The sequence below is a fragment of the Bos javanicus genome, chromosome 8 (genome assembly GCF_032452875.1).
Source record: "Bos javanicus breed banteng chromosome 8, ARS-OSU_banteng_1.0, whole genome shotgun sequence".
Classification (NCBI taxonomy): domain Eukaryota; kingdom Metazoa; phylum Chordata; class Mammalia; order Artiodactyla; family Bovidae; genus Bos; species Bos javanicus.
The window spans coordinates 45,713,371-45,737,179 of NC_083875.1; the positions used below are offsets into that span (position 1 = coordinate 45,713,371).

The 23,809-nt window shown below is 41.6% G+C and overlaps 1 protein-coding gene and 1 long non-coding RNA gene across 12 annotated transcripts in view; one reads left to right on the plus strand and one right to left on the minus strand.

The window, feature by feature from the left end:
* PIP5K1B (phosphatidylinositol-4-phosphate 5-kinase type 1 beta) overlaps positions 1–23,809 on the plus strand; it is a 348,088-nt gene that overhangs the window by 322,326 nt on the left and 1,953 nt on the right. For 4 of the 7 annotated variants that reach the window (XM_061425485.1, XM_061425486.1, XM_061425481.1 and 1 more), the window contains 2 exons: positions 967–1,081; positions 11,767–12,609. In XM_061425485.1, the coding sequence (XP_061281469.1) occupies positions 967–1,081; positions 11,767–11,790 (139 nt within the window). In that variant the 3' untranslated portion in view covers positions 11,791–12,609. Of the gene's footprint in view, positions 1–966; positions 1,082–11,766; positions 12,610–23,809 lie in introns of those variants that run through there. The other 3 variants (XM_061425488.1, XM_061425482.1, XM_061425484.1) reach the window with 1 other exon arrangement.
* LOC133252674 (uncharacterized) overlaps positions 1–23,809 on the minus strand; it is an 83,975-nt gene that overhangs the window by 6,914 nt on the left and 53,252 nt on the right. For 4 of the 5 annotated variants that reach the window (XR_009738043.1, XR_009738042.1, XR_009738044.1 and 1 more), the window contains exons 3-6: positions 8,654–8,766; positions 6,995–7,046; positions 4,962–5,121; positions 997–1,163 (exon numbers count right to left, since the gene is read on the minus strand). This is a non-coding gene — a long non-coding RNA (uncharacterized LOC133252674). Of the gene's footprint in view, positions 1–996; positions 4,844–4,961; positions 5,122–6,994; positions 7,047–8,653; positions 8,767–23,809 lie in introns of all 5 variants that reach the window. The other variant, XR_009738046.1, reaches the window with a different exon arrangement.

Below are 23,809 nucleotides of genomic sequence, written 5' to 3' on the forward strand. Positions count from 1 at the left end.
ACGACTGAACTGAACTGAATGTTAGTGTGTGTGCGCGCTTAGTCGTTTCCAACTCTTCAGGACCCCGTGGACTTAGCCCAGCAGGCTCCTCTGTTCATGGAATTCTCCAGGCGAGAATACTGGAGTGGGTTTCCATTTCCTACTCCAGGGGATCTTCCCGACCCAGCACTGGAACCGGTGTCTCTTGCATCTCCCGCGTAGGCAGGCAGGTTCTTTACACTATTGGACCATTTCCTTAACACTGGTTGTCATATCATGACCAAACAAGGTGGCTTCCCTTCCATAAAGGACTCCAGTGCTGTCTACCTGGGTTCCCTTGGCTTTTGTTTGTTAGGAAGGGTCCATCTCAACTGTCCTCACAAAGCACATGATAACAGAGCTCTGTATTTATGTAATTCATTATTACTCCAAATGTCGGCCTTGAATCAGCAGCAAGAGCATCACCTGGGAGCTTGTTACCATGGGCTCCATGTCAGACCCAATCAAACTCTGGGGGTGGAGCCCAGGAGTTTGGGCTTTCACAAGCCCGCAAGGGGATTCTGCTGCACTTTTAGGTTTGAAGAAAGAAAGAAATCAATGCTAATGAGGGATCAGGTTATCGTCTATAAGCTAGAAAAACATCAATACTGTTGAGAAAAGGATTTAAGCAGTGAGAGCTAACTATTCAGAGCTGGAGATGGGCCTCTAGATTGCCAGAAGTCCACCCTCACAAGGCGTGGGGCCAACAGATCACCTCTCAGAAATACAAAGTGTCTCATGCACTGAAGTTGACAGAGAAAAGGCACTGCCAATAAAGCCAGATTCTTCAGACATAAGTGCACATACCTCTAGGTGTGACCGTATCTCCTTCAAACACCCCACATTTTTCTTTCCCCCAAAGCTCACCCACTTCAGCCACCACTTGGGAGGGGTCCTTGGATTTTGTTCTGAAGGCCACATGCTCATCATTCTTCCTTATTTTTCCAGTAAAGGGTTACCTTCCAGTTCCACCTTTACCTTGGAAGAGGGGACCATCTACTTGACTTCTGAGCCAGATGCTCTAGAAATGCAAGATGATGCCTCCGTGCTTGATGTCTATTTAGTAAGTAAGATCTGGTTTCTTCCCCTTCTTTTCCTCCTCGTTTACAAATGGATCCAAGCCATAGCTCATACAAGAACAAGTTCTGTAAGGTAAGGCATATCTGAGTTTTAAACAATGGCACCCCATCACTTCTACAAACAGTGTGTCTTTTCACAAATTATGTCATCCCATAGTTCTTATAGAACAGCACACAGAAGAATATCGAGGATAAAATCCTAAATCATCATATGTAATGAGAGAAAATCCCCTGTTGTTGAAGCCAACTGGGGCACCTTGGTGTCATTCTTCACAAACTAACATCTATTTTGACTCAATTGTATCCACTTGTGTGGGGGACATGTGGGTTCGTGTAGCCAAATAATGAAGCCAAAGCTGAGATCAGTGCAGTGCAAGCCTTGTTCAATGGCCGAAGAATGGAGAGGTGAGAATATATATAGTTCACAAGTCAGCTTCTCACCCATGTGGTGAGAAGGGTTTGATTTTAAAGAGTAAAGACAAGAGGAGGAGGGATGAGATGAAGCTAAGTGGAGGCATGTGCAATAGTCTATGTGGGAAGGGACTGGGATGTTTGAGGGAGTAGGGTGCCACTCTTTTTATCCTTTTTTGGTCCTTAATTTCCAGTTGTGACCACCAGTGGGTATGTCATTTAATTCACTAATGTAGTAAAATCAGTGTTTAATGAGAATCAGGGTGTGTTTGAGGTCAGATTTATCACCATTTGGTCCCTACTGGTTCCATCTGGGTTTTTGGGTTTTACTTCTCTCCTTATAACTTCCTTTCTTATCTCTGGATCCTGTGACTTAAAGGATTTATGTTAACTCCTACTGAAGGAAAGGGTTGGCAGGTTTTGAGTAAGGACTGGGTGTAGCTCTGGCAACTCTTTGTGTTCTTATTGACCAAAAGAGGGAATTAACACCTACCTTACAAGGCTGCTTGATAACAGCCATTCTGACAGGTGTGTGGTTTTGATTTGCATTCTCCTGACGATTAGTGATGTTGAGCCTCTTTTCATATGCCTGTTGGCCATCTATAGGTCTTTGGAAAAATGCTTATTCAGGTCCTCTGCCTATTTTTTAACCTGGTTGTATATATATATAAACAGCATAATCTATATATCAGGTTTTTTATATGTATATACACGTATAACATAATATATATATAAATAAACAGGTTTCATATATATATATATATAAATTGAGTTGTATGACTTCTTTATATATTTTGGATATTAAACCATCATCAGACATATCATTTGCAGATGCCTTCTCCCATTCAGTAGGTTTTTGTAGCAGAGTATTTTGAACAATAATTATAATGGCCAAACTGGGTACATACCATAGGCAGGCACTATACCAATGCTTTTCTTATACTAACCCTTTCATAAGGTAGGTGTTCTACTTGCCTCCATTCATGCAGACGAGGAACCTGGGGCTTAACTGATCAGTTCTCAGAGCTTTCAAGTAGCACAGCCAAAATTCAAATCCAGCTCCTACCTAAGCCCCCATCACTGTAATATTGCCCATGAAGCCCCCATCACTGTAGTTGTTCCTGATTGATGTATCCATCTCACTGGAATCATGCTCCTAACGAAGGCAAGAAGTGGATCCAAAAAGGAAGGAGTGAGGATTTTTAGTTTTTATAAAATTCCTCTTTCATCCTTTCTATTTTTTCAAGTTTTTGTTGCCTCAGTTCTTAAACCTTTTGATCTCTGGATCCCTTCATATTCTAAAAGTTGAGGATCCCAAATAGCTTTTGTATATGTGGATTATATCTATCAACATTTTGTATTTTTAAAATTAAAATGAGAAATTTCAAAAATATTGATTTGAAACAACTATTAAAATGTTAAATATATTTTTATGAAAATTTCGATTTTTCAGAATGAAAATAAGCTTAGTGAAAAGAATGGCATTATTTTACGTTTTTGCAATCCCTCTTGTAAGAAGCTGGGTGTCTGCTTCCACATTCATCTGGCATGATCCAGCATGTGACTGTACTCCACTGTGCACCCATGAGAGGGAATGAGAAAGGCAAATAACATCTTAGTATTAATAGGAAAATAGGGTGACCTCATGGATCCCCAGAACTGGTCTCCCACACCATTGTTCTAGTACTTTAACTTATTCCCTTCTACTTGTGCAGAACCAAATGAGACAGGGACTAATTAGAAATAGGCACTGAGATTCTATGCTTGTCTCTGCCTCTCATTAATCACTGATGGTCAATTAATCACCCTTTTTGCTCCTTAGTTTTCTCATCTATGAAATGGATCATTAAATCACCTCTTAAGACCCCTTCCAGCTCTGACTGGCCATGGCCTATTCTAAACTACAAGGAGTTCCAGAAATAAGGTGTTTTTTTCCCCCTCAGAATAGCTATAAGCTGTTTTTTCGTATTGCAGTTTCATCACACATTCTACCATCAACCTTCACAGTATTTCAACTTTTGTGGCAACACATTCAGAAAATTCTGCACCATTAACTTATATTTCTAGGGTGTGTTTTCACTCTGGAGATTATTTTGCATGCTCTTCCAATCTGAGAGGACGCAACTCACTGCCCTCCCTTCAATATTTTCATTTGCCTCCACACTATGAAAGAATGGATAGCAAAGAAAAGCATCAGAAAGGAAAACCAATCTTGCCAGCATCGTTGTCTCTCCTTCCTCTTGACCTGATTAGAATCCTCTTAATCATAGCCATCTTTACTGAAAGGGCAGTTGAAAGTTTCTGTGGTGATATTATACTAGGTGTTGTAACCAAACACAAATTTTTCTTATAATGTTTCTCCTCCTTTAAGAATTGTTGGTTGTGCTACCAATTGCTAGTGCTACTATTTATATACTAATGGACAATATTGTTTATATCTCTTCAAAATATAAACTTGATTTATGCACACCAGACAGCATAAGAAATTTCTTTTTAAAGATGCATTTATAAATATCACTCATTATTAGAGAAATGCAAATCAAAACTACAATGAGGTATCACCTGACATTGGTCAGAATGGCCATGATCAAAAAAATATACAAACAATAAATGCTAGAGAGGGTGTGGAGAAAAGGGAACCCTCTTGCACTGTTGGTGGGAATGTAAATTGATACAGCCACTATGGAGAATACTATGGAGGTTCCTTAAAAAATTAGGAATAAAACTACCATATGACCCTGCAATACCAATATTGAGCATATACCCTGAGAAAACCATAATTCAAAGACACATGTAAGCCAGTGTTCATTGCAGCACTATTTGCAATAGTTAGGACACGGAAGCAACCTAGATGTCTATCAATAAATGAATGGATAAAGAAGATGTGGTACATATACACAGTTGAATATTAATCATTAAAAGGAATGAATTTGAGTGAGTTGTGGTGAGGTAGATGAATGTAGAGCCTGTAATACAGAGTGAAGTTAAGTCAGAAAGAGAAAAATGTATATTAACACATATATACAGAATCTAGAAAAATGATAGTAATGAACCTATTTGCAGGGCAGGAAGAGACATGCAGACAGAGAGAACAGACTTGGGATGGGGGGAAGAGGGTGGGGTGAATTGAGAGTAGCGTTGACGTTGACGTATACACCACCATGTGTAGAAAGGTAGCAGGAAGCAGCTGTATCGCACAGGGAGTTGAGATCGGTGCTCTGGGACAACCTACCCAGGTGGGATGGGGGCAGGGTTGGAGGGAGGCTCAAGAGGGAGGGGATATATGTATACTTATGGCTGATTCACGTTGTTGTACCGCAGAGCCCACCACAACACTGTAAAGCAATTATCCTCTAATTAAAAAATAAGATTCTTCCCATTATGTGCATGTAAATTAGGCTAGCTATTCTGCCTTTTCCAGTAGTTTGACATAAAATTAAAAGGATAGGTTACCTTAAATGGCTGCTAGTTGTTCCATTGTCCTTATTCAAGCATTTGCTTCAGGTTCCATGTTCCTAGTTATTTCTTGGAAAAAGGCTGTTCACCCTCACGCTGTCGTTCCAGGCTATCTGATTCAGTTTCAAATACTCACATCATCGGGTTTTTTAAGATTCTGTCCAATAACCAAAGAGATGTTTTCCACTGAATATTGAGTTGATGACACAGATTGGAGTATTTAAAAGAATACAGCAGAGATGAGCAGGCTCTTGATTTTAAATGGCCAATCATGCCGTCTTCATAATAGGGCCCGATTCCGCTTTTTGAATCATCCGATATTCTAAGGCACTGATCACGGTAGCTGTCATTTGGTGTTAGTGCAAAGAGGAACAAGCAACGAAGGCAGTGCAGCTGAAAAATGTGGGTGGGAGTGTCCTTTTTTATGACTAACTGGGAATGGGTGGGCAGGTAGGAGATAATGGAACTGCTTTATTAAATAATAGAGAAGTGAAAGAGGGCTGCCACAAAATAACAGTTTTCTTGCTTCTGTTATTTAGTCTTGAAGGCATGCCCTTTTTGCTTTACACTTTACGTATTAGCAGCCTCCCAATAATATATCCGATCATCCAGATGTGTTTCTGCACGATGGCTGAAGTGCAAAAACAGCTGTGGGCAAAGAAACAGTTAAGCCATTTTTTTTTTTAGCCAAGCCAGTATTGGCTATTAGTGTTCTGATATGCAGCTGTCAGACAGCTTGGTTATTTAATGTGTCTTCAGGGTGGTTAATAATACTCTCTGATCATGGGATGAAGGGTGGCAGAGAAGCGAAAATGATTGAATTAACAGCTTATCATACTATTATCTATGAAAAAAAAGCTTGAGAGAAAAAGAAAGACACTTTAAATTAGGTCATGGGGGTCCTAGAAAACTCAGTGGAACTTTTTGGCAATGCATTTCTGGACTTGACTTTCCTGACATTGACGTTAATGACTTGTATGTGAAGTGTCGGTCTCTGGAATCATTCCTTGCCTGAGCCAGCACTGGCTGCAAAGGATGTTTATTTGAAACAGTGGCAATTCTGTTGCTTCTCCGCAGAGAGCTAACATCCCCACCAACCAGAGATGCTGCTCATGTTTCTGGTAGGTCTTAGTGTGATCGAAATAGGAAGAGAGAGGCAGTAGCTGCCTTTGGTTTAGAAGTTTCACCAGAATGCCAGTTTCTTCCACTGTCTGACCACATGGTTGAGAAAGGAAGAGATTTCAGAAAGGGCAAAAAATAGGGCGCTTTTCAAAGACGGTTTGATCCTTTTAAGTCACTGACCAAATAACATTTCTGAGACAGGTGGAAAAAGCTGACAAAATGGATCTGACTGCCTGCACCCCACGGCACCTAGAAAGGATTCATCCTCAAACAAGAGTGACGCCAGCTTCAAATTAATGAGGCAACCCGTCAGTCTGGATTAGGTCTCTGTGGGATTTTTTTTTTTTAAACAAACAGCATTAAACTGCTGTTTAAGGATTAGCTTAGAGAATTGGAGTTATAAAGGCATACTGGCTTTTCAGTTAAATTAGGCCCACAGTTAATTGGATGACAGATTTGCAGAGCTATGGTAGTTCTTTTCTTTTTGTCCTGGCTTTATAGTGAATCGTGGCCTCACAGGCCAGCTTGATTTCCACCTTTCTCAAGGCTGGTTTTGCTCTCAAGCTCGCCTAAGATTCCTATTCATCCAGGCCCTCGTTGGGGGCCCCTGTTATTCTTTGTCTTTACCTCTCAACACCAGGCTCTCTCTCCTTCCCCACTCCCTCCAGAATCTTCTTGTCGCTTCTCTGCTTTCGATTTCCATCTTCTCCCTCATCATAGGAAACCAGTGTTTGCTAGTCTCCTAATAAGCCTTTTCAACTCTTGGGAAGAGTGTGTTTGTGGAAGAACAGATTCTAATGGTATGAACCTGGGGACTACCAGGCCCTGAGCCTTCTGGAAACAAAAAAAGCAAATTCAAAAGAATTTAGGGAAATGAAAACTTTAGGGAAAGTAAGTTTAAATCATACCTGTGGGACCTCATGAGCTGGCTGTCCCTCATACCATTCGCACTCTGGGGACCTGAGGAAGAATGGGAAAAGTGAGTAGAAGGGAGGATGCCTACGTACTGTCCACTTAGTAAAAAATAAGGCCCCTCTGACGTGACAGATGGCATGCGGATGAGACGAGTGCCCAGCTTCCCTTTTCTCTGCCTGTACTCCCAGGGCTGCCACGACAAAGTGCCACAGACTGGGAGGCTTAAACAACAGAAATGTGTCTCCAAGTCAAAGAAGTCCAAGGTCAAGATGTTGGCAGGGCCCTGCTACCTGTGAAGGATCTAGGAAAGGATGCTTCCTGGCTTCTTCCGGCTTCTGGTCAAGTGGTCCTGAGCATTGTTCCACTTGCAATACTCTATAATCTCTTCCCCAGTCTTCACACTGCCACCCTGGGACTCTCTGTGTGTCCTCTCTTCTTGTGATAACACCTGTCACTGGATTTAGGGCCCACCCTAATACCAGAGGAGAAGGCAATGGCAACCCACTCCAGCACTCTTGCCTGGAAAATCCCATGGATGGAGGAGCCTGGTAGGCTGCAGTCCATGAGGTCACGAAGAGTCGGACACGACTGAGAGACTTCCCTTTCATTTTTCACTTTCATGCATTGGAGAAGGAAATAACAACCCACTCCAATGTTCTTGCCTGGAGAATCCCAGGGACGGGGGAGCCTGGTGGGCTGCTGTCTATGGGGTCGCACAGAGTCGGACACAACTGAAGCGACTTAGTAGTAGCAATAGCAGCTAATACCAGATGACCTTATCTTAACTAGGTTATATCTGCTAAGACCGTATTTCTGAATACGATCACATTTCAAGGCCCCAGGTGGATGTGAATTTTCAGGGGACACTAGTCAACCAACTACAGCACCTTACTGAGGACATGTGAAAGGGCACACAGACGCTCTTTAGCGTGTGTGTGTGTGTGTGTGTATCAGTCGCTCATCAGAGTCGTGTCTGACTCTCCATGACCCCATGGAATGTAGCCCACCAGGCTTCTCTGTCCATGGAATTCTCCAGGCAAGAATACTGGAGTGGGTTGCCATTCCGTTGTCCAGGGGATCTTCCCAACTCAGCAATCAAACCCAGGTCTCCTGCCCTGCAGGCAGATTCTTTACCATCTGAGCCACCAGGGACATGAGGTTGGATATATGTTCCCAAATTATTGTGGTCTCCTCGCAAAAAAGTATCAGGTGAATGAATGTATTAACAGATACAGTCATATGTTGGGGACATACTGTGTGTTAGAGAGAAAATCCCTGAGGGTGGAGCAGGGCACTGGTATTTTTAAAAGCTCCCCACACATCCAAGGCTGAGACCCAGTCAGCTTGTCGACAGGGTCCTTCAGCTCTGAACACCCTATAATCCTTCTGTGCTAAACGGAAGGGAAAGCTCTCCCCTAAGAGCACCTAAGATGGTTGGCCAGTTAGGAAAAATGCATTTGATTCTAAGGTGAACCTTACCACCTTCATTTGTCAACTGGATATGGGACTGGGTTCCTACAGCAGGCACTACTGCCACCTCGTGGTAAGAAGGTGCCTCTGACCAACCTGGATAAGGACTGATTGAGGTCCTGGAATTGAAATCTAAGTGCGAGTGTGAGGCTTGGAGGACTGTCTCCACTCCATGTACTTACTTTATGGTAGCCTCTTGGTGCTGTGAACCCACGTTTGGCTGGGGTACATCCTTCAAACAGCAAAGGCAGTTCCCTCTGACAGACATCTACCACCTTTCAAGTTGGAGTGGAGGCTGCAATTACAATCAGACATAAAAATGAAGGTGCTAATTTTCCCTAGGATCCTAGCATGCCCTTCTCATCCATCAAGGCCAGATACACTTGAGCCTCTTTGTAAGCCCTATGGCAATTTGGGGGTTAAACACAGAAAAATCCTTTTTACTGCTTAGTCAGCATCTTTAATGAAGTATCAACAAACATAGGGTGAAAAAGCCTTTTTTTCATTTTCAGTCTTTGACAGCCTGTTCTTTACAGCCATTCTACCTGCAGGGGACTAAAGCTTTTGTGGTAGCTCCCAATAGAATATACGGTTAAGTATGTGTGCGTGCTAAGTCACTTTAGTCGTGTCCGACTCTTTGCGACCTTATGGACTGTAACCCGCCAGGCTCCTCTGTCCATGGAATTCTCCAAGAATACTGGAGTGGATTGCCATTTCCTCCTCCAGGGGATCTTCCCAACCCAGGGATTGAACTCGTGTCTCTTGTGAGTCTCCTGCATTGGCAGGCAGGTTCTTTACCACTAGCACCACCATAATAAAATTCAAATATAGGTCCTTATTTAAAAAAAAAAAAAAAAAAAAACAACTCTGTAAACCCCAGTAATAGTACTGTATCTGTTTCCTAGGGCTGCCATAATGAAGTGCTATAAACTGGGTGGCATAAACAACAGAATTGCATGTATTGTTTCACAGTTCTGGAAGCTAGAAGTTCAAGGTCAAGGTGTTGGCAGGGTTCATCCCTTCTGAGGGCTGTAAGAGGAGGATCTCTTTCTGGCTTCCCTTCTTGGCTTGTGGATGGCCATTTTCTCCCTGTGTCTTCCTTCTGTGTGCCTATCTCTGTGTTCAAATTTCTCCTTTTTATAAGCATCTCAGTTATATCTGATCAGGGCCAGTCCTAATGACCTGACTTTAACTCCCTTACTCCCATAGTACTGGGGGTTAAAGCTTGAACACATGAATGGGCCAAGGGGAACTGGGAGACACAATGCAATCCATGCCGGCTACTGTGTTTTTGTGAAGAAAAAAATGGTACCAAGAAAAGTGATGGAAGGGAAAGGCCTGATAGGGGTGCAGCCTCTGGCTATGGCTAGGGGGTCTCTGGGAGCTCACCCTTTCCTTCTGCACAGGGAGAAAAACCAGTGGCCTCATCCCAAGGCAGTGCTCCCTTTTGAATGAAGCTAGGAGAAGGCAATGGCACCCCACTCCAGTACTCTTACCTGGAAAATCCCATGGATGGAGGAGCCTGGTGGGCTGCAGTCCATGGGGTCGCTAAGAGTCGAACACGACTGAGTGGCTTCACTTTCACTTTTTACTTTCATGCATTGGAGAAGGAAATGGCAACCCACTCCAGTGTTCTTGCTTGGAGAATCCCAGGGATGGGGGAGCCCTGTGGGCTGCCATCTATGGGGTTGCACAGAGTCGGACATGACTGAAGCCACTTAGCAGCAGCAGCAGCAGTACCATATTACCCTCCCCACATTGTCCAGAGTGGACTCAGTTGCAGCCCCAGGGCTATGTGATACATTAGATAATAAGGTAACCATTTCGATTTACAATTAGCAACAGTCACTGTAAAGTCCAATGTAGAACTGTCAGCCACATAAATCACTGATGCCCTCCAGCTTCTCTTAGGTCTTTGGAAAACAAATCAATCAGGCCGGGAACTGTGTTAAAATATTGCTGCTATACTAACAGTTTTGAAATGAGAGGCCATAATCCTAAATCCATCCCTCGAGACATCCAGAATCAGTGCCAGGTTTTTCTTGGGTCTGCTCTCATCTTATCAGTAATCTATCTGCTGGTTGGTGTGGAACACTTTGATAGGGCATTGGAAGGCTGGCAGAAGGCCTGGGACTCCGTGTGCTGCCAGCATTCAGGATTCAACAAACATTCTACATGATCGGCACAATGTGCTAGTTTTCTTCCAAATTGTACGTACTCTCCAAGGTCATTCCAGGTCCACTTTTTGCCTCAAGGCTTCTCAATGAAGGCCCTTTCGTCCCTGGTTCTTGGGAAAGAATAATTTCACCCCTGAGTCTGAGTCTAAATTTTTTTTTTTAAGTACTAAGGTAAGAAACTTAGCTGGGAGAAAGCTTCCTACCTATAAAAAGCCCATACCAGTGTGACTGGACTCCATACATAGACTGTGTCCCGATTCCTGTAGCATTAGTGTCTGTACTTGTTCACCTCCTTAAAAAAATGCTGAGCTTTTGGACACCCACTACTGTTGTTCAAAGAGAAATCTCCTACTCCAATCTATTTCCAAGTGATCACGCCTTGTGAAGTATCCTAATAGGGGGCAGATATGAATATGATAAAATGAAAACACAGAGCCTGATGTTTGAAGAAAAATTCCAGAGTACATGGTGGCTCCTCAGAAACTCAAGGGTCTTTGAGAAGGCAATCTCGTGAACCCAGAGAAGGAGGGGACACCGGGCCCCAGGGGATGATAGGGGTGAGACCCTGTGGAGCTGCTTGCGTGTTGGTGGCAATGCAGTTTGGACTAAAATGAAGGGCATGAGGCAGAATGAATTGGTAGGTGCTCTCATGGCAACAGAACATTGGCCAAGGAAACAGGGCTGGGGAAGAGGGGCTTGGAACAGGAAAAGGAAATAAGGGACTTGCCACCTATGATAGCCTGGAGAGGAATCAGTTTCTTCCTCAGGGGTATTTTGGCAAAGAATTTCAACTTAAAATCAGAATGGGGCTGCCCTTGGACCCCAGAGAGGAAAAGATCATGCTTCCGTGGGACCCTGGGGCTGAACTGTGAGGCAACTATGGTTAAAAAAGAACGTCACCCATGAAGGTCAGGAGCTCACAGAACAATGAGGCCTCAGGGACTATTTAGTGTGGTCATCTTAGCCACATCATCATGTTTCATCTTAGTCCTGAAACTCTGCCTTGTTTCAGCTCTGCCCTTAAATCCCCTCACAGCACGTTCCAGATCTTATGAAATTCTATTGGCTAAATATGCCTTTTAAACAGTAGGCTGAGGGTGTGTATGTGTTTCTTTCAGGAAAAAAGGGAGGGATGGAAATGAGCCTAGAAGTGAGGCCTCAGAAGAGGAACGTCTCACCCCTGACACCCTCGGCACAGCACTCTAAAAAGTCACCCTCCAAAAACTTGGCCCATCATGAAGTGATCTACTTCAGGGGTACCCCTGGGGTAACCTGGCTGCCCCACAGTGGGGTCCACCCTCAGAAAGGGCTTTGATTTTAGCAAACAGACTACTTTTGTTTTGCTGTGTTCCTTTGTGTGCATTGTACAGTTTCAGTCATAGAAGTACCTGAGTTTAAGTGGAAATAAACATATGAACCTCTCACACACCCACAAACCAACATATGTGGATAAATAATGCTAAGGATTTAGGCCACAGAAATACCTAAATACTCCTTTCACACCAACCGTTGTCACACCTTTTCCTTCAGGTCTCAGAATTTAAAACATATCGCAGTTTCGCAGAGCATCACATGCTTAGGGAACCCTGGCATCTGTGTGGACAGATGATTATGTACATGTACATACAAGAGCAGTTGATGACAAGAGCTCAAATGTCATTCTGTCTGTCCATGCTTCCCTGAGATATGGCTGGGTTCTCCCACCAAAGCACCAGTTCCTGTTTCTACTTCCAAAGCCATCAGGTGAGCAGAGGGTTGAGTTTCAGTACCTCAGAAGAAGTTGCTAGTGTTTGCGGAAGTAATACCTGAAGAGCCCATCTCTGTGTTGGAGAGCTGGAGGGGGTCCTACACGTACCATATTTTGAAGAATAAACTCAAGCTATGAGTTTCTTCCCAGTGTAGATAGACAGCTGATACTTTGTCTCTTCACTGATGGTTAATAAAGGATTTGTGGATTATAACTTGGAGAAAGGAAAATTGTTGAACACTTTATACTAAATATGAGATAATCAAATCACCTTCTTCTCATTGTGGCCAAGTTTATAATCAGGGAGATACTGCTTAAGACCTAAAGACCTATAATGCATACTTTCAGGTAACCAAACGTCATTCCAGGATTACATTAGAACATGGGTATAGAATTGGCAGTTCTCACCAACTTTGGCATCCTTGTAGCTGGGGGGTGAGAGTGGGTGTTTAATGAAGTTTACGGAAACTGCAACAAGACCCTCCAGTTTAAAAAAAAAATTCCAGTGGAATGATTCGAGAAGATGGCAGAGTAGAAGGACTTGCTCACCTTTGCTCATGAAAACACCAAAATCACAACTAACTGCAGGACAACAACCATTGACAAAAAAGACTTGAATCTACCAAAAAAGATACTCTACACCAAGAGATAAAGAAGAAGCCACTGTGAGATAGTAGGAGGGGCACATTAGCAACAAAATCAAATCACATACCAGTGGGTGATCCACAGCCTGGAAAATAAATGTATCATAGAGGTTCTCCCACAGGAGTGAGAGCTCTAAGCCCCACATCAGGCTCCCCTGCCTGAGGTTCTGGCAGCAGGAGGAGGCGCTCCCAGGGCATTTGTCTTTGAAGGCCGGTGGGGCTTGAGTGCGGGATCTCCAGAAGTCTGAGGGAAACAGAGACTCCGCTCTTGAAGGATGCACACAGGTTTCACATGAACTGGGACCCCGGGCAAAGCAGTGAGTCCATAAGCGCCTAGGCCGGACCTACTTGTGGGTCTTGGAGGGTCTCCTCAGGGCCTGGGGGTCAGCTGTGACTCACTTTGGGGGCAAGGACACTGGTGGAGGCCCCAGGGAATACTCATTAGTGTGAGCTCTTGGGCAGCAAAAGCAGTTCTAAGAGGAAGTTTATGGCCACACAGTCTTACCTCAGGAAACAAGGAAAAGCACCTCAAACAACCTAACCTTACATATAAAGCAACTAGAGAAAGAATAAACAAAATCCAAATTAATTAGAAGGAAAATATTATAAAGATTACAGCAGAAATAAAAGAAATAGAGACAAAATAGAAAACATCAATGAAACTAAAAGCTGGTTCTTTGGAAAGATAAATTGATAAACCTTTAGTTAGACTCATCAAAAAAAAAAAAAAGAGCTCAAATCAATAAAATTAGAAATAAAAGAAGTTAAATCTGATACCACAAATACAGATGATCATACAAGACCACTACAAGTGACTATATGCCAATAAAATAGATAACCTAGACAAAATGGAAAAATTCTTATTAGAAAGGTACAATCTTCCAGACTGAACCGGGAAGAAATAGGAAATATGAACAGACCAGTCACAAGTAAAAACTTTCAACAGACAAAAGTCCAGGACCAGATGGCTTAACAAGTGAATTCTATCAGACATTTAGAGATGATGTAACACCTATCCTTCTGAAACTATTCCAAAAAACTGAAGAGGAAGAAACACTCCCAAACTCATTCTAGGAGGTCACCATCACCCTGATACCAAAACCAGACAGAGACACCACAAAAAAGAAAATTACAGACCAATATCACTGATGAATGTAGATGCAGAAATTGTCAACAAAATACTAGCAAAAAGAATACAACAATACATTAAAAGGATCATACACCATGATCAAGTGGGATTTATCCCAGGGATGCAGAGATTCTTCAATATCCACAAATCAATCAGTGTGATACACATTAACAAACTGAAGAATAAAAACCATACGATCATCTCAATAGATGAAAAAAAAGCTTTTGACAAAATTGTATGCTCATTTATGATAAAAACTCTCCAGAAAGTGGGCATAGAGGGAACCTACATCAATATAATAAAGGTCATATATGACAGAGCCACAGCTAACATCATACTCAACAGTGAAAAGCTAAAAGCAGTTTCCTCTAAGATCAGGAATAAGACAAGAACGTCCACTCTTACCTCTTTTATTAAACAGTTTTGAAAGTCCTAGCCATGGCAATCAGAGAAGAAAAAAGGAATCCAAATTGGAAAAGAAGTTAACATAAAATGATGCTATACACAGAAAATCCAAAAGATGGTACCAGATAACTATGAGAGTTCATCAGTAATTTCATAAGGCTGCAGATACAAAATTAATATACAGAAACCTGTTGCATTTTCAAATAAAAAAAGTGACATATCACCTCATACCAGTGAGGTGATATAATTGTTGATAATAGCCATCATCATCAACAATAAATGCTGGAGAGGGTGTGGAGAAAAGGGAACCCTCCTACACTGTTGATAGGAATGTAAATTGGTACTATCACTTTGGAGAACAGTATGGAGGTTCCTTAAAAAACTAAAAATAGAGCTACCATAAAACCCAGCAATCCCACTCCTGGGCACATATCCAGAGAAAACCATAATCCGAAAGGTTTATGTTCACTGTGATGTTCATTGCAGCACTATTTACAATAGCCAGGACATGGAAGCAACCTAAAAGTCCATTGACAGGAATGGATAAAAATGTGATGCATATACACAATGGAATAGTACTTAACATTAAAAAGAATGAAATACATTTACAGAGATGTGGATGGACCTGGAGCTGTCATACAGAGTAAAGGAAGTCAGAAAATGAAGCACAAATACTGTATAATATCACTTGTATGTGGAATCTAGAAAAATAGTAGAGATGAACTTATTTGCAAAGCAGAAGTAGAGTCACAGATGAAGAGAACAAACTTATGGTTACCAAGAGGGGAAGGTGGGTGGGATGAATTCAGAGATTGGAACTGACATATATACACTATGATTTATAAAATACAGAACTAATGAGACTCTACCGTATAGCACAGGGAACTCCACTCATGCTCTGTGGTGACCTATATGGGAACAAAATCTAAAAAAGAGGGAGTATATGTATACATAGGATAATTCATTTTGCTGTACAGCAAGAAATTAACAAAACATCATAAAGTAATTGTGTGTTAGTCACTCAGTCATGTCCAACTCTTTGCAACCCCAAGGACTATAGCCCATCAGGCTCCTCTGTCCATGGAATTCTCCAGGCAAGAATACCGGAGTGGGTTGCTATTTCCTTCTCCAGGGGATCTTTCTGACCCAGGGGTCGAACCAGGGGTCGAACCCGGGGTCTCCTGTATTGTAGGTAGATTCTTTACCATCTGAGCCACCAGGGAAAGCAATTATACTCCAATAAAAATTAACTTTAAATATTTGTTCCATTTCTATACACTTACAATGAAAGGTCAGAAAGAGAAATTAAAGAAATAATCCCATTTACCATAGCATCAAAAAGAAAAAAATACCTAGGAATAAACCTATCTAAGGAGGCAAAAGACCTGTTCTCTGAAAACTAAGATGCTGATGAAAGAAACTGTTGTTGTTCAGTCGCTTAGTTGTGTCCGACTCTTTGCGACCCCATGGACTGCAGCACACCAGACTTCCCTGTCCTTTATGATCTCCCTGAGTTTGCTCAAACTCATGTCCATTGAGTTGGTGATGCCATCCGACCATCTCATAAGATGACACAAACAGATGGGAAGATATACCATGTTCTTGAATTGGAAGAATCAATATTGTCAAAATGACTATAATACTCCAGGCAACCTACAGGTTCAGTGGAATCCCAATCAAATTACCAATGACATTTTTCACAGAACTGAAACAAATTTTTAAAGTTTTATGCAAATGCAAAAGATCCTTAAAAAAAAAAAAAAAAGATCCTGAATAGCCAAAGCAATCTTGAGAAAGAAAAACGGAGCTGGAGGAATCAGGCTCCCTGACTTCAGACTATACTATTAAGGCTACAGTAATCAAAGAAGTGTAGTACTGGCACAAAGACAGAAATATATTAATAGATCAATGGAACAAGATAGAAAGGCCAGAAATAAACCCTTGTACCCATGTCAATTAATCTATGACAAAGGAGGAAAAACTATACAATAGAGTAGAGACAGTCTCTTCAATAAGTGGTGCTGGGAACATTGCAGCACATGGGTGTAACCTTAAAAATGAAAGAATGATCTCGGTTCATTTCCAACGAAAACCATTCAACATCACAGTAATCCAAGGCTATTCCCCAACCACTGATGCTGAAGAAGCTGATCAGTTCTACGAAGATCTACAAGACCTAGAACACCAAAAAAGATGTCCTACTTATCATAGGGAATTGGAATGCAAAAGTAGGAAGTCAAGAGATACCTGGAATAACAGGCAAGTTTGGCCTTGGAGTATAAAATGCATCAAGGCAAAGGCTAACAGAATTCTGTCAACAGAATGCACTGGTCATAGCAAATTCCCATTTTCGACAACATAAGAGCCAACTTTACACCTGGACATCACCCAGTGGCCAATACCAAAATCAGATTGATTATATTCTTTGTAGCCAAAGATGGGAAAGCTGTATACAGTCAGCAAAAACAATACTGATGCTGACTGTGGCTCAGATCATCAGCTCCTCATAGCAAAATTCAGGCTTAAACTAAAGAAAGTGAGGAAAGCTATTAGGCCATCAGGTACAACTTAAATCAATTCCCCTAGGAATATACAGTGGAGGTCACAAATAGATTCAAAGGATTCGAGCTAGTAAACTGTGCCTGAAGAACTGTGGACAAAGGTCTGTAATATTGTACAGCAGGCAGCAAACCAAACCATCCCAAAGAAAAAGAAATTAAGAAGGCAAAGTGGTTGTTTGAGGAGGTGTTACAAATGATAGAGGAAAGAAGAGAAGCAAAAAGCAAGGGAGAAAATGAAAGTTACACCCAACTAAATGCAGAGTTCCAGAGAATAGCGAGAGAGAGAAAAGGCCTTCAATGAACAATGCAAAGAAATGAAAACAACAGAAAGGGTAAGACTACATATCTCTTCAAGAAAATTGGAAATATCAAAGAAACCTTTCTGCCAAAGATGGACACAATAAAGGACAAAAATAGTAAAGACTTAATAGAGGCAGAGAGATCAAGAAGAGATGGAAAGAATGCATAGAAGAACTGTACAAAAAAGATCTTAATGACCTGGATAACCACAATGGTGTTTCCTCTCTCTCAGAGCTAGACATTCTGGAGTGCGAAGTCAAGTGGGCCTTAGGAAGCCTGCTGCCAATAAAGCTAGTGGAGGTGATGGAATTCCAGCTGAGCTATTTAAAAATCTTAAAAAGATGATGCTATTAAAGTGAGACACTCAATATGTCAGCAAATTTGGAAAACCCAGCAGTGGCCACAGGACTGGAAAAGGTCATTCCTCATCCCAATTCCCAAGAAGAGCAATACTAAAGAATGTTTAGCACCAGACTGTTGCACTCATCTCCCATGCTAGTAAGGTTATGCTCGAAGTCCTCCAAGCTAGGCTTCATCATTATGTGAAACTAGAACTTCCAGATGTTCAAGCTGGGTTTAGAAAAGGCAGAGGAACCAGAGATAAAATTGCCAACATTCGCTGGATCATAGAGAAAGCAAGGGAATTCCAGAAAAACATCAACCTCTGTTTCACTGACTATGCTAAAGCCTTTGACAGTGTGGATCATAACAAACTGTGGAAAACTCTTAAAGAGATGGGAATACCTGTTTTCTGAGAAACCTTTATGTGGGTCAAGAAGCAAGAGTTAGAACCCTGTATGGAACAACTGACTGGTTCAGAATTGAGAAAGGAGTATGACAAAGCTGTTTATTGTCACCCTGTTTATTTAACTTATACACAGAGCACATCATATGAAATGCTGCATGGATGAGTTACAAACTGGAATCAAGATTGCTGGGAAAAATATCAACAACCTCAGATATACAGATGATACCACCCTCCTGGCAGAAAGTGAAGAGGAACTAAAGAGCCTCTTGATGAGAGTGATAGAAGAAAGTGAAAAAGCTGGCTTAAAACTCAATAGTAAAAAAATTAAGATCATAGCATCCAGTTCCATCACTTCATGACAAATAGAAGGGAAAAAGGTAGAAGCAGGGACAGATTTCCTCTTCTTGGGCTCTAAAATCACTGTGATGGTGACTGCAGCCATGAAATTAGCAGATGATTGCTTCTTGGCAGGAGAGCGATGACAAACCTAGACAGAGTGTTGAAAAGCAAAGACATCACTTTGCCAACAAAGGTCCATTTAGTCAAGGTTATGGTCTTTCCAGTAGTCATGTATGTATGTGAGATGTGGACAATAAAGAAGGCAGAGCACTGAAGAATTGATGCTTTTAAACTGTGATGCTGGAGAAGACTCCTGAGAGTCTCTTGGAAAGCAAGATCAAATCAGTCAGTCCTAAAGGAAATCAACCCTGAATACTCTTTGGAATGACTTAGACTGAAGCTGAAGCTCCAATACTTTGACCAGCTGATGTGAATAGCTGACTCACTGGAAAATACCCTACTGCTGGGAAAGATTGAAGGCATAAGGAGAAGAGGGAGACAGAGGATGAGATGGTTGGATGGCATCACTGATTCAGTGGACATGAACTTGAGCAAACGCCAGGAGATGGTGAGGGATAGGGAAGACTGGAGTGCTGCAGTCCATGGAGTTATGAAGAGTTGGACATGACTTGGTGAACACGAACAACAACATGTAAAAGAATGAAACTAGAACATTATCTGTCCCCATACACAAAAGTAAACCCAAAATGGCTTAGACCTAAAGTAAAACAAGCTACTATAAAGCTCTTCGGTTCAGTACAGTTCAATCACTCAGTTGTGTCCAACTCTTTGTGACCCCATGGACTGAAGCATGCCAGGCTTCCCTGTCCATCATCAACTCCCAGAGTTTACTCAAACTCATGTCCATCTAGTCGGTGATGCTATCCAACCATCTCATCCTTTGTCACCCCCTTCTCCTCCCGCCTTCAATCTTTTCCAGCATCAGGGTCTTTTCCAATGAATCAGTTCTTCGCATCAGGTGGCCATCGTATTGGAGTTTCAGCTTCAGCATCAGTCCTTCCAATGAATATTCAGGGTTGATTTCCTTTAGGATAGACTGGTTGGATCTCCTTGCTGTCCAGGGGACTCTCAAGAGTCTTCTCCAACACCACAGTTCAAAAGCATCAATTCTTTGGTGCTCAGCTTTCTTTATATAGTCCAACTCTCACATCCATACACGACTACTGGAAAAACCATAGCCTTGACTAGATGGACCTTTGTTGGCAAAGTAATGTCTCTGCTTTTTAATATGCTGTCAAGGTTGGTCGTAACTTTTCTTCCAAGGAGCAAGCATCTTTTAATTTCATGGCAGCACTCACTATCTGCAGTGATTTTGGAACCCAAAAAAATAAAGTCTGTCACTCTTTCCATTGTTTCCCCATTTATTCTCCATGAAGTGATCGGACCAGATGCCATGATCTTAGTTTTCTGAATGTTGAGTTTTAAGCCAACTTTTTCACTCTCCTCTTTCACTTTCATCAAGAGGCTCTTTAGTTCTTCTTTGCTTCCTGCCATAAGGGTGGTGTCATCTGCATATATGAGGTTTTGATATTTCTCCAGCAATCTTGTCTAGCTTGTGCTTTATCCAGCCCAGCATTTCTCGTGATGTACTCTGCATATAAGTTAAATAAGCAGGGTGAAAGGATACAGCTTGGACATACTCCTTTCCCAATTTGGAACAGTCTGTTGTTCCATGTCCAGTTCTAACTGTTGCTTCTTGACCTGCATACAGATTTCTCAGGAGGCAGGTCAGGTGGTCTGGTGTTCCCATCTTTTGAAGAATTTTCCAGTTCGTTGTGATCACATACAGTCAAAGGCTTTGGCATAGTCAATAAAGCAGAAGTAGATGTTTTTCTGGAACTCTCCGTTTTTCATGATCCAATGGATGTTGGCTATTTGATCTCTGGTTCCTCTGCCTTTTCTAAATACAGCTTGATCATCTGGAAGTTCATGGTTCACATACTGTTTAAGCCTGGCTTGGAGAATTTTGAGCATTACTTTACCAGCATGTAAGATGAGTGCAATTGTCTGATAGTTTGAGCATTCTTTGGCATTGCCTTTCTTTAGGATCAGAATGAAAACTGACCTTTTCCAGCATTGTGGCCACTGCTGAGTTTTCCAAATTTGCTGGCATTTGAATGCAGCATTTTCACAGCATCATCTTTTAGGATTTGAAATAGCTCAACTGCAATTCCATCACCTCCACTAGCTTTATTCATAGTGATGCTTCATAAGACCCACTTGACTTTGCATGTCAGGATGTCTGGGTCTAGGTGAGTGATCATACCATCATGATTATCTGGGTCGTGAAGATCTTTTTGTATAGTTCCTCTGTGTATTCTTGCCACCACTTCTTATTATCTTCTGCTTCTGTTAGGTCCATACCATTTCTGTCTTTTATTGTGCCCATCTTTCCATGAAATGTTCCCCTGGTATCTTAATTTTCTTGAAAAGATCTCTAGTCTTAGAGGAAAATATAGGAAGAACATTCTTTGATGTAAATTGCTACACTCCTTTTGGAATCACCTCCTAGTGTAATGAAAATAAAAACAAAAATAAACAGATGAGACCTAATTAAGCTTAAAAGCTGTTGCACAGCAAAGGAAACCATAAACAATATGAAGAGACAATGCACAGAATGGGAAAAAAAGACATACAAGGAATTAATCTCCACATTATACAAACAGCTGATGTAGCTCAATATCAATCAATCAATAAAAACCCAATCAACAAATGGGAAGAAGATCTACATAGACATTTCTCCAAAGAAGATATACAGATGGCAAAAAAGCACATGAAAAGATGCTCAACATCACTAATTGTTAGAGAAATGCAAATCAAAACTACAATGAGGTATCACCTTTCTGACCATCAAAACTAAATTCTAGAGAGGGTGTGAAGAATAGGGAACCCTCCTACACTGTTGATGGGAATGTAAATTGGGACAACCATTACAGAGAACAGTATGGAGTTTCCTCAAAAAAACTAAAAATAAAACTATCATATGACCCAGTCATCCTACTCCTGGGCATATATCTAGAGAAAACTGTAATTCAAAAACGTACATACACCCCAATGTTCACTGCAGCTCTAATTACAGTAACCAAGACAAGGAGGCAACCTAAGTGTTCACTGACAGATGAATGGATAAAGAAGACGGAGTACAATATACAATGGAATATTGTAGTATAGATTATAATGGAATATTGCTCAGTCATAAAAAAGAAATAATGCCATTTGCAGCCATAAAGGCAATTCTATAGATTATCATACTAAGTGAAATAAATCAGAAAGAGACAAATATACCACATATATATGGAATATTAAATGAAACTAATGAACTTATTTACAAAATACAAACAGATGCCAGGGTTTGAAAACAACCTAATGGTTACCAAAGGGGAAAGGATAAGTTAGGGGTTTTGGATTAACATATACATACTACTATATAGAAAATCCACAAGGACCTACTATATACTACAGGGAGCTCCTCTACTCAACAATCTGTAAAAACCTATTTGGGTAAAGAATCTAAAAAAGAACAGATATATGTATAACTGAGTCACTCTGCTGTATACCTGAAACTAACACAGCATTGTAAATATAAACTATTCATGTATGTGTGTGTGCTCAGTCATGTCCGACTGCAACCCATGGACTTTAGTCCACCAGGCTCCTCTGTCCATGGAATTCTCCAGGCAAGACTACTGGAGTGGGTTGCTATTTCCTCCTCCAGGGGATCTTCCTGACCCAGGGATTGAACCAGCATCTCTTGTATCTACTGCATTGGCAGGTATATTCTTTACCACTAGCACCACCTGGGAAGCCCCTTCATAAGCTAGAAAAAATTTAAATTACATTTAAAAATTAAAAATTTAGTGAACATACAGGAGTTTTAATGACCAGAGCTGGAAATAATTCATTATTTTTAATACTAAGGAAATTATATTTCATTATAATACTGTTTGATTTTTTTACTGAATTACAAATTTCTCATAAAATTGGTTAAACACAATATTACATTTCTTTTCATGTAGTTTTTATTATATAAACCAGTAACTATTTTCAATATTCTAAGTTATTTTACAAGCAGTATTTAATAGAATCTTGTGGTTGTAATGGAACTTTGTGATCATCTGACCCAGGACCACCCCCCACGACTGCCCGAGCCCTTGTCACTGGCCACCAGTCATTGCGTGCCTCCCTGCCACCCTGGGTCCACTGCCTCAGCTCCACCCAGAGGCCAGTTCACCTGGCCTCCTCCCTCAGAGACCACTCATTTCTTTAGTTAGAAAACATTTCCACATTGAAGCAAAACTGGCTTCTACAAATTTGTCCCAGTTCTGGTCTTGGAGTCATTTTTTCTCACCCTTGGCTTCCCTGGTGGCTCAGATGGTAAAGAATCTGCCTGTAATGCAGGAGCCCCAGGTTCGATTTCTGGGTCAGGAAGCTCCCCTGGAGAAGGGAATGGCTACCCACTCCAGTATTCTTGCCCGGAGAATTCCATGGACAGAGGAGCCTAGAGGGCTACAGTCCATAGGGTCTCAAAGAGCCGGATGTGACTGAATGACTGACACATTCACTTGAGTCTCAACAGATGAAAGATTGGGCTCCTAGGGTTGGGGGGCACTGTGAGTATCACAGCACTTGATGGAAGGAGATTGAGAGGGTGACCCTTTTCCCAGCCTGCTCACTTCACATGTTCTGGTGCTCCTGCCTGCCCCAAGGATCACGGCCGCCTGTGCCACTACTGTTGGTGACAGTGTCACACTTGCAGTGACAGCTCAGCGAGTACCTCTTTCTTCCCCAAAGTGAGTCTTCAGATATTCAAAGACAACTGTTACGTTCTGTCTTTAAATCTCTTTATTTTCTAGACCCCAAAGCCCAGGTCTTAACCAATTCCATGGGGTCCTGGGTTTGGAGACCTTCAGCTGATGGTTCTTTCAGGCAGGGCTCAGATTGGTCAGTGTCCGCCTCAGTTTGGCACTGGAAACCAGACACGGAACCCCAGCTGGGATCTACCGGATAAGTAGAGCTGAACTATCACCTCCTTTTGGTTTTAAAGAAAGCAGGGCTCAAATCTAATTAGAAGAAACTTGTAGTTTTATGTGGGTGTTTTTATGCCACTGGTCAAGCTTAAATGAAGTCGACCTTACAGGCATCTGTCCTGAGAAATGGAGCAACTTCCTCTTTGCCCACTGCTAGAGCGCACACCACTTAATACTCAAATAATCTTTCAGATACAGCTTGAGTAGTAGTGTGAACATGTTGTACACTTAGGCAGGTGA